The sequence below is a fragment of the Triticum dicoccoides genome, chromosome 7B (genome assembly GCF_002162155.2).
Source record: "Triticum dicoccoides isolate Atlit2015 ecotype Zavitan chromosome 7B, WEW_v2.0, whole genome shotgun sequence".
NCBI classification, from domain to species: domain Eukaryota; kingdom Viridiplantae; phylum Streptophyta; class Magnoliopsida; order Poales; family Poaceae; genus Triticum; species Triticum dicoccoides.
The window spans coordinates 707,855,400-707,867,176 of NC_041393.1; the positions used below are offsets into that span (position 1 = coordinate 707,855,400).

At 42.4% G+C, this 11,777-nt stretch overlaps 1 protein-coding gene across 1 annotated transcript in view; it reads left to right on the top strand.

Annotated features, from left to right (window-relative positions):
* The first annotated feature begins 10,787 nt into the window (after positions 1 to 10,787).
* The window catches only part of LOC119341409 (two-component response regulator ORR24-like), a 4,512-nt gene continuing 3,522 nt past the window's right edge, over positions 10,788 to 11,777 (top strand). Inside the window, exons 1-2 of the mRNA XM_037613285.1 lie at positions 10,788 to 10,946; positions 11,050 to 11,202. Of these exons, the coding sequence (XP_037469182.1) occupies positions 10,799 to 10,946; positions 11,050 to 11,202 (301 nt within the window). The 5' untranslated portion in view covers positions 10,788 to 10,798. The remainder of the gene's footprint in view (positions 10,947 to 11,049; positions 11,203 to 11,777) is intronic.

Genomic DNA, 11,777 nt, shown 5'->3' on the forward strand with positions numbered 1-11,777 from the left:
TCTGTTGTAGTTTAGATGTCAATTTTTTTATGATTTTTTTCTGTTCATAGAATTTTTATGATTTTTTTCTGTTCTAATATTGTTCATAGAATTTTAATGATTTTTTTGTTCATAGTATTTTCTTTGTCAATTTATTATGTATGTATAGGAAATTTGTTAGAAAAATAATAGAACTATAGTTAAACTAGTTTATTTTTAGTAAGTAGTACTTTATTTTATTTATAGTAAGTGCTTCATATATAGTTGAATTAGCTAGTTGATTTAATAAACCAATTTATTTTACTATATATAGAAGTAGTTTATTTTTAATAAGTACTACTTTATTTATTTATAGTAAGCACTTAGTAGTTGAACTAGTTGATTTAATTAATAAAACTACTTTATTTAACTATATATAGAAGTAGTTCCCGCATCGACATCGACGATGCCTATCCCGCATCCTCGTCGTCGTCGACTCGGCGGTGGTGGAGGCCTGCTTGATCAGGGCCATGTTCGGGATGGGCTCCGCCGGGCTGGTATTGGGAGGTGCTATCTTCTGGGGGACGTAGGTTGGTGAGGAGGCAGCCCGTTGTTGACCCGATCCTTGTTTGATGGCGGTCGCGTGGGCCAGTGACGGTGCCGAGGCTTCCGGACACCGCGGAGGTGGTATGTCACCGTGTCAGCGAGGAGGACGAGCACGTCCGTCGCTACATGGTTGCGTTGGAGGGCAGGTTCGACAATACCTGACAGATTCTTCACAGATCTCACTGGAGATATGACCCTGTGATCGTTCCTTATCTTTGGGTGTCCACTGCCCGCGACGATACCCGTCGGGCGCTACGGTTCTAGCTGTATTAATTAGCGATGCTATATGTATGATAGTATTCGAGGAGTATTCGACGATGTACGAACACAAGAGATGATGTACTTTTGGTTATAATTGAATGCATGCTAATTTGAATACTACTTTATTTTACGATTTGGTTTTGCTTATTGAATGCTCATATTGGAAAAGTACTCCTACTTTGAATGCTAAAATTGAAGAGCACTCTATGCAGAAATCTAGGAGCCCCCTCCATCATTCACGCCGTCGTGGGGGTAGCTTCTCCTTCATTCCCGTGTGCTAGACAATTTGTTGTAATAATGCACTCGGGAATGAAAGGAGGAGCTACGTACCATCACCGATAGTCAACCCATGATTAATAATAATGATCAAATTTAGGTTTTTAGTACATATATTTAATATTTGAATTATGAACTTAGGCCGTAAATGTCGTACTTGGACGACGAAAACCGCCCGGGGAGTGCGACTGGTGCCACGACGACCGAGGTATGTGCGACAGGTTCATTGAGCTGGACGAAGATCGACGCTTCAGCATTAAGCTCGAGGAGACCTTCGATGTTCATATGGTACACAACGATGACAATAGTTTTTTTCGTAATTAAGCACGACTTCAACTATTTTAATGTGTATTTTTTATCTTTTCCAATTCGACTAGCTTATCCTATGCTATGCAAGACGCTATGTCTTGGAGAGGATGGGTTTTGAAGACAGTGAAAGTATGGAAACCAAAAAAATTCTCCTAAGGACCCATCATGGTGTGGATTTTCAAGTAAAGATGTACAATGCTGAGAGTGTAACCCATTTTGGTTGCAAAAATTGAGAAGCACTTTGCAAGATGTATGGTTTTAATGAGGGTATGCTTGTTACCATGGATCTTGGTGATCCTACAATCCAGCAAGACAATATGGGCATTTGGGTCCTTGTGGATACACCTCCAATTCTTCCCCCATGTGAGCTTAACATAGTTATTAAGTAATTTATATTGTTTATTTCAAAATAGTTGACAGCTTGTTTCCATTGACAGCTTATTTTCATTCTAATGAGCTTAACATAGTGGCACATATTGACCATAATGTTGAGGAGTTCGATTGTAGACAAAACCCACTACACTGATGGCTCCGAATTAACTTATAAGGAGAAAAATCATCTAATCGCATTTTGTACTGATCTTGAGAATTACAATGTCTACAATCGAACTCCTCAACATTATGGTCAATACGTGCCACTAGTGCACGTGTTGAACTACGGTAACTACCATGGAGATACCCTGGTAAGATTTTTTACTATTACGACATCCCTGCATCTTTTTAAATACTTCTAAAACTAGTACATGATTGCTAACTACGAAGTTATTACTATGTTTTTCAACAGATAAACCCGAATGATTGTGTGCCTCATCTGATGTATACGCACGATCCCCTTGTTGTTTTGAACATACAACCAGGTCGTCCTACGAATCTCAATTGTCCATACCGGATTTTTAAAAGAAGTGGAGACATGACAATCAAAGAATGAAAAAAATGTATGGACAGTCGTAAGGAGCTTCTTGCAAGCAAAAGGAGGCGAAGCGCAAGAATTGGAGACAGGATGATCTCCATTCTTCATAATGGAGAGTCAGGGTCTATATTATTTTATGTTATTTTACCTTAAGGGTGTTTAGGTCCTACCTGATACTGATGACCATGTGCTAAGAACAATTATGTAGGGTTGGGTTCGATGACTATGAGAAGGATGATCGTATGACTTGTTATTAATAACGAGTAGAAGTTGTATGATGATGCATGATTAGTAGGACTTGTTATTATATATGATGATGTATGATGCGAGCATGCATGAGTTATTATATATCAGCGGGTGAAATGAACATACCAGTATAAGAGAGGACACTTCTCTCTATTAGCTAGTTAATAACAACCTAAAATTAACCCCCCAAACCCCTAAACCAGCCACTGTTTAAAAAAAATCTTAACTGCTGACACGTGGAAGCCTTTTGGTCCCGGTTCATGTCACCAACCGGGACCAAAGGCCCCCTTGTCTGGGCTGCTCGCAGTGGCCACGTGGAGGCCCATCTGTCCCGGTTCGTGTTAGAACCGGGACTAAAGGGTGGAGGCATTAGTCACGACCCTTTAGTCCCGGTTCAAGAACCGGGACTAAAGGCCCTTACGAACCGGGACTGATGCCCCCTTTTCTACTAGTGTTGTCCCCACAGAAAATTTAATTTCAAAGTTTTGACATACGCCCTGTCTATGACACGTGGGTCCAAACCCACAATCATAGACATGGGCAATGTGTTTTACTTTGCAGGGGATATCCCATGGAAAGAAGAAACATTGCATATCATAGCACCTTTGTTCTTCGGAATAAACATAATATTTTTTATGATCCCCAGAAAAGAACACCAATTTAAAAGGAGTGCCGCTATGCATACCACGCTATGCGTCCGATTTTCGTAAGACAATGAAGATTGAGCCGTCTTTGCATTGGAGTAAACCGGTAAACTGTAGCATGAGAATTGATTAGTCATCGTACTATGATCGTATCAATAAGTGATGTTTATAGAAGCCTGCAACCCTGCCTCTAACTAGACTACTTTCCCACAAAAAAAAAACTACACTACCACAATTTGCACAATTTCGCGGTTACAATGTGCAAGATCAACAGCCGGCGAACACATATGTAAAAACATCTCTTGCGAAATTCGTGAAGGGGGTGTTTAGTTAGACATAATTTGTGACTTTTTGGTTTTTGGCTTATAAGCCATTAAAAAAACCCTATTTGTGTTCTTTTTTCTTTCGCTTTTAGCTTTACCTATTATGTGCTTTTGGCTTAGGTTCTTTTTGGCATATAAGCTAAATTCAAAAGCCAAAAGTATGCCTAAACAAACACCCCCGAAAGCATCATCTCTAGTGAATTCCTGCAGTGAGAAGCTTGATTTGGATACATCTGACCAGCTCAACAAATTCACTATGCAAAGCCTGAAAAGTCTAGAGATAGTGTCAAATCACCATAAAGAAGACAAAAGTGACTTGGGAAAGACTTTCCCCCCTTGATCTCTGCCGGCGAGCCCGTAGATTCGCCTCCTCACCGCCTGCCGCTCCGGCGGCCAGTGACGGGGAGGAGAATCCTAGTGTCTCGACTCCTGCTAGTAGATAAGTAGGGTTTAGTCCTCGCAGGGGTGGCGTTTGGACGGATGACGGTGCTCCTTCTTCGAGTCAATCTTCCGGGCTCCGATCCTTCTCAAGTTCGTCCATTGGGACGGATTAGATGGAGCTCTGGCGTAGATTCCTGCCAGCACCTTGGGGCAGAGAGGTTAGGGTTTCTCGCCATGCGTACGCAACAGTGATATTTGGTGTCAGGTTCTTCAAATCGATTCAAGGATTCAACAGCGACGACTGCGGCTCCAGGGCGCTAGTCCTTAGGGGTACGTGCATGAAGACTTCTCGGCTATCATTGACAAGGTTAGGCCGGCTCCAATATTGGAGCAACGACATTGACGCGTCGGCGGCTCGTTCTGGCAGCGGCGATGATCGTTCGGTGGTCGATGGACGTCGATGTAATTTTTGTTATGCTTGAGGTCATTTGTACTTTCGGTGAATCTTTATAATAGATCTGATTCTTTTCGCAAAAACAAAGTAAACTGAACTAGCATTGTGCGGTGAAAGAATGAGACAAGTTCTTACATCATTGCACATGTTGAAAATAATATCATCCATTGTGAAGGCATTGAGTTAATCATTAAGAGCCCGTTGATAACCTATGTTGTTTTGCATAGGGAGGATGCCATTTGCATCCCGGTCATTAAGCATGTAAGTTGTTGTGACAAAACTGTCTGGCCGAAGGTGGGACATTGGAAAACTGGTACTTCGACGATTAACCATCCGAGCCGGCGCCAATGAAGCACTACTAGTACCAAGTGCAAAGTTCTCATTCAACATCATCCCGCTTGCCATGTTTGAATGGCTCCACTGGCTCATTTAAGCACCCACTGATGTAGTGTGCATTAGACATCCCTGCATTGCTTAGTATGTTGAATGGTGCCATCGCTTACCGAATTCTTCCATTGATGTACTGATGTGATATTCCACAAATGAAGGGGGTCAATTGCAGACCTTTTCGATAAGTAAGAGTGGTGAACCCAATGATAAGAACGAGGAATTGGTGAGCAGAAAAAATTGTATGCATTTACTGCAAGTGCTAAAAAATGTTGCCATGTTCTGTTTTGTTATTGGAGAGTTTGCAAGAATAAATAGCAATACAATTAAAATAGTACAACCTGTGGCACAAACAATAATTGTGTTAAGGGCAGGCATGTTGTGTTTCTTATGTGGACCAAAAAGTTCTCTAAGACGGCAAGAATATCACACAATTGCTAATTCTATAGTGATCTGCATTGATTACTTTTGCTTGGTCACTACTGTGGGGATAGAGTCTAAGCCTATATGTTGCAAAACCATTGACTAACGCATACTCATGATTGTCTCTTCAGAAAGCATCCACAGTTACTAAGAGAAATTAAGACATAAGCCTAACCATAGCATTATTCTCTAGGGTCCCTATTCACCCCTCATGTTATCAAGGGTATAGTAAAAGTTTGAGAAAAAACATGGTGTCCTATCCCACCTCCCACCCCAACAATGGCACCCTATGATATTGGCCAATGGAGGGCCTCCTTCACTGGGATTTCTCCCCCGGTCTCGCGGTTGTGGCTCTGGTACGTCAACGATTTGATTCTATGGTTCACTTTCCCTCCTCTGGATCAATGAAATAATTCTTCTGGTTGTTTCTTTATCCCCGGCTACCTTCACTATCACGGCTGTTTTGGTTGGAACTACACTAAATGTTGCATTGGTGGTTCTCCAATCCATCTGGACTTAACATACATCATTTGAGGAACGCAATTGCCAATTTTCTGTGGCTTCCAATCGAGATGGTCATTTTATCTGTGGTCTTAAGGCCCAGATTTGGCCTGACTTTGTTTGCCACTTCCAATAGTTCTGACCGGAATTATAGGATTACTCAATGGTTGATGATTTGTGGCACTCAGATAACATGAATGAAATGATCCTAGCTCACACTCCTATGGTGGCGAAAACCAAGTTAAATTTTCTTTGATAGAGATCAATTGGTGATTCCTCGGCCACCAAAGAGCTGGCCAAATATGGATTTTATTCTTTCTAGGTAAACTCGTCGGAATTGGGCTCCTATTCGCTAGAAAAATTCAAATTCTTCCTAGTTACATTTTGGAAGTTGATACGTCTCCAACGTATCTATAATTTATGAAGCATTCATGCTATATCTACGTGAGTTCTATATGCTTCTGGTGCACTTATATATTATTTTTATGGACTAACATATCTTACATTCTTAAGAAGTTTATCCCCCTTACAAGGCATTCTCTCAACATGCAGATTATTCACCTCAACATTCCCATGTCTCCATTGCAGTTACTGATAACAACTATGTATCTCTTTCTGACTATCTCTCTCACCAGCCCAACAGCCCCTCTTCAGCCTCTCCCCACCGCCTAATAACCTTCCCAATTAACTTATTTACCCATTGATTTCCATCACCAATTCCTATTCATCTTATCCATCGAATAAATTCATGAGTAACAGATGGAGTCGCCTTTAAACTCCCGTCGTCACCACAACAATTAGAAGAGCATCGGCTGCCGTCTGGCCTAGACAGCTGCCGCCCCAACCGTCCAACCCACGATAGCCACCCACCGCCGCCCATCCTGGACCTGCCACCCTGTCTGGACCCGCAGGTCAACGCCAACGACTAGGGCGCCATCGCTAGCCACCTGTCTGCTGGCGTAGCCCTCGACCAAGACGCAACATGCGCCACCTGCCCCAATCCAGCCGCGTGCCGCCGCTAGAAACCTTCCTGAGCCCCTGCCGCCAACCCGGCCACACGCCGCGTGCCACCACCAACAGCCCCACCCATCCCCAGCTGCGGATCGAGACCTGTTGAAGCGACATGGTGCAAATCATGCATGTGAATAATTATTTTATGATATACAATCATATAACACCAAACCTTATTAATTTGATTTAAGGGATGTGGCAACGCTTACTATCATAGTGAAAAATGCCTACGAAAACAAGCAAAAAACGTATGAAAGGAGTCAACGTGCCACATGACAAATGGAGATGAAATTAAGGAGTTAAGTGCCACACGATAGAGGAAATGAAAGTAGTCAATGCGCCATGGAACAAACAGAGATTAAATGAGTCAACACACCACGCGACAAATGGAGATGAAAGGATTATTCAAGGCAACAATGACATATGGAGATTAAATGAATCAACACGCTATGCGGCAAATATATCTCTTGATAATCTAGACATTTAGATTTGGAGAGTTAGATTGGAACTTAATGATTTATATATAGGGTGGCCTAGGGGCACCACTTAAGCTCTTTGATACAATGAAATTCCAGCATGATACAATGATCTACAAGAATTACTATTAAATGCATTGCTTGTTGAATTTCATACTACGTAATTTTCCCCCATGTACCTTCTAAATGGGGGCAATAGAGCAGAGTTTGGTGAGATCATCTTCGGTCTTTTATTTTAAGAAAAACATGGAAGGGATGATATCCGATGACTTTCGTGATTGTACTCATCTTTATTTGGACAAATTGAGATTGTGCGATGTCACCTCAATTCTCAAGTAGATTATGAGATACTATAGAGTGGGAGATGGTCTCTCAAATCTTTTTTGATAGGAATAAATGAATAAGAGCCATGCATACTATCTACATGTAAAATTTGATTACGGAAAAGGAGTCCATGCACCATGCAGAAATGAGATGCAATGGAAACTAGAAAGTTTCCATTTCCATTGGGCGAGTCTTCTCAAAAACAAATTCATAAAAAGAGAATACAGTAGCTGGACTCCATTCAAAGCAATGAGCTTAAGTGGTGCCTCTAGGTCTTTCTATACAAAACTCGTTGGGTGCCATCTGAGGCACCAAATATGAAGTTTTTGATTCTCAGAACATATATAGTCGCATAGTGGGATGAATCCTTTCATCTCATTTTTCATGTATCGTGTTGAATCATTTCATCTCCATGTGTCATGTGGCGTGCTGACTCCTTTCACCTGTGTTTGCCGAGTGGCACTTTGACTCCTTTCACCCCCTCCATTGTGTGGCACATCAACTTCTTTCATCTGCAATTGTTTGGTGGCATGTTAACTCCTTTCATCTCCATTGGTCTGGTTCTCGTAAGCATTTCTCCACAATGATAGTAAGCACTGCCGCATCCCACAACTCATATTAATAGGATTTCTAATAACATATGTTTGTATTTCATAACATAAATTTTTATGTGCATGAACAATTCGTTCTCCAGCGTAATTCATTGGACATCATTCCTTTTTACTATTTTTGAAAAAAGAACATGAAACTAGTAAATGTTAACTCTTGGGCCATATACGTACCACAAACAGAAACATATTAACATTTGACAAGAATGGAAACAATAATGGAATTTTATTGAGGGGATAATAAAAAATTGGCAGAAACTGTCACACCTTTCATAAAACTACACACATCCATGGCATGGACCACAAGAACTCCACTCGATGGATCCTTGTATTTCTTTTCTCTCTTCTTCGTAAACGATATTTCTTCTTTCTTGAACATCTTGGCCTGACTTCATACTCACAAAGCTAAACAATTATCGTAGTGGTGTTGGACAGAGGATGCAATTATTTGGTTCGAATTTGTGTATTGCTCTCGCCCTAGTCTGAAATACCCTTGAACTTATGTTCGAGAAGTGTTTTATTTTTTAAATAAAAGGCCCTTGTAAAATTATGATTCCAGGAAGTCATACGGCCCGATATGTATGCAACTGAAATCGAAGATAACCTCCATCTTTTTATCCGATGCCCACTTTCTTGTGAGCTGTGGTATGCTATGGCAGAAGACTAGGTCCTGCCGGAGATTAATGAGATTGAAAACACGGGTAAAGAGTGGTTATTGCTTGCACTTGAACCCCCTCCTAGACATCGAACGCGCCATGCTGTTGATGACCTTATGGCGCTGTTGGCACATCCACAATGAAGTTGTTCATCACAAACCGCCACCCCCGGCGAAAGCATCTAAAAGATTTCTCGTATGCTACCTGGACTCTATCATTGGGCTCAAAACTGAATTGTGTGATGGTCCTTGCAAAGGTAAATCTATCATCGCGTATCACCAAACAGTGAGAACAAGAATGACAAGTCAGGTGGATAGATGGAGTTCGCCCCATGTTGGGTCGGTGAAATTAAACATTGACAGGTCCTATGGGCGAAGATGGTGCCGCCGGAAAGATCTTACGGAATGACAATGATGCTATCATTTTTTTGGCCTGTAGGGCACCGTTTTCATGTTCAGAAGCATTGGAAGCGAAACTTTCTGCGTGTATGGAATGACTCTCATTTTAAATCCAGAGAAGTGAATTGCCAATTATTGTGGAGATGGACTCCATGGTTGAGGTGAAGGTGATTCAGTCGCATGAGATAGGCAGATCTTTATAATCTTCCATTGTACGAAAGATTAGGCACTTGATGAGCCTTTTAGTACTTGTATTACTCTTGTTAACCACACTCAAAATAAGGTTAGTGATAGTCTAGCTAAGTTTGCAAAGGTTGAAGAAAGAACCATGACCTAGATTTGTTCAGGACCTTCAGCTTCTTTAGAGCTAGCTCATGCAGATTATAATGACCATGATATTTGAGTAATACAAATTTTTACCTGCAAAAAAAGTGGAAAAATGAGAGGTAACCTATGCACAAGAATATGAGTTTAGGAGGGAACCAACTTGTGATTGGATAGTCAGAAGGACAGTGGTATCCCCTGCCCGCCAGAGTTCAAGTCCCAGACATGACATTGGTGCTTGTATTTTCTCATCAATCTCAAGATGATGTGTCGTCTCAGTCTCTCGGAGGTGCTCATAGGGGTACGATGATGTGTGTGCGTTCCTAGGGATGAGTGTATGTTTATGTATGTGAGCGACTTGGATTGTACCGACTTCCCGACTGTCTACTGCAACAAGTTGTGCCCGGCTCCGGCGATGGAGGGGCGATGACGGCGGCACGCCTTCGGCTCGCTTCGGTGCTTGTAGTCGTCGCTAGGTGGTCTACGAATATGGATGTAATCTTTATTTCTGGTATTCGTTGTACTGCCATGATTGAAGATGAATAGATTGGAAGTTTTTCCGCAAAGAAAAGAAAACAAATATGAGTTTAGGCCTCACACATTGTCACGTCCCTGCAAAGGTAGGTAGGGATGTGGCCGTTGAGGCAATGAACGCGCTCTCCGTTTCCGGTCAAAGGAAGCACAAAGACACTCTGTCCATGGCCATGCAACCGAACAAAGCAGGAGTCTCTCATTTTTGTAATTCAAATCATATCTTCGTGATCCAACATTTGTTAAGAAAAGAACAAAAAAGCAAAAAACAGCAACACAGCCCGTGGTTTTGCTTTCCAAAATACATGCACAAAATCATATCATCGGCGGACAGCACAAGCAGACACCAAAATACATGCACAAAATTAGTACTGTAGATTCAGAAACTAATACTGTAGATTCAGAAATTAATACTGTAGATTCAGAAATTATTGAGTAGAAATTAAGTAGCGCATGAACAGAACCCAAAATCAAGCACGGGGAGGGCGCTTGTCACCTCTGGACCACAAGACTTCCACTCCTTCCCTGGACCCCTCTCCCCCTATAAAAGCCGCCCTGCATCCTCCAGCCCTTCGCACAAAGCTCCTCTGAAATCCACAATTTGCTTCTGTTCTGCCCTCCGGCGAGGAAACCATTGTAGGAGGTGGGAAAGGAGGGATCTAATCTAACAGAGGTTTTGGGTTGTGTTCTTAGATGTCTGTGGGCTTTGTGTTGGTTAGGTCCCTTGTTCCTTAATCAGTGTTTTACTTCATGTCGTTTGCTTTGGCAGGTGGGAAGGAGTTCGGAAAACAATGGCCGCGTTGGGTGGGGACCAAAGGCAGATGATGGAGGATGCGGCGGAGGACAAGTTCCCGGAGGGGTTACGAGTCCTCGCCGTGGACGACGACTGCGTCTGCCTCAAGGTGCTAGAGAACCTCTTGCGCGGCTGCAAATACCACCGTGAGTCTCTTGAATCTTGATCCCTCCGCTTCGCCAAAGTCCATTAGGATCGGAGCCTTGTGATGTTTTTGTTTCTCTGCGAATAATGCTTTCTGCGATGCAGCAACGACTGTGAAGGATGCCAAGATGGCGCTGAAGATTCTCAGCGCGGGGAAGGTGAAGTTCGACCTGGTCATCACCGACGTGCGCATGCAGGACATGGACAGCTTGAAGCTCCTCGAGCGCATCCGCCTCGAGATGGATCTGCCCGTCATTAGTACACTCACTGCTCAATTCTAAGTCCTAGTTTTATTTTTGTGTGTACGAGCTGACAATTCTCTTTGAGAACGTACATCTAATCCTGAATCTTGGATATACAGTGAGAGGAGAGGACATCCATTCCTTTGAGCAGCACGTGAGATCCTATATATTCAGCACGATTTTAGGAAACCAAATACACATGCACGCCACACTCACCCTATTTTTAACTTTGGGGAAATCGAAAGAGTGGGATCCCCTTTCAGCCCGAACTAACGGGATCCCATCTAACCATTCATCTGTCCGGTCGGATGGCCAGTGGGCCGGGTAGTAGAGCGGAGGTGAATCGACACATTAGTGAATTAGGAGGGGGCTGGATCACAGGATCCCTAGTGGTATCGGTTCCTTGCCCGAACCAATGGGATCCAACCTAATTGCTCATCCATCGATCAAATGGCTAGTGGGGGCAGGGGAATGGAAGCGGTAGCATGTGATTTATGAGATCCAACTAATTATTGACTTAAATAATTGTGTTGATTGTTTTTAGTATGCTATAAACATGGTCATGTGTACCATATATAATTATAAGTAGGC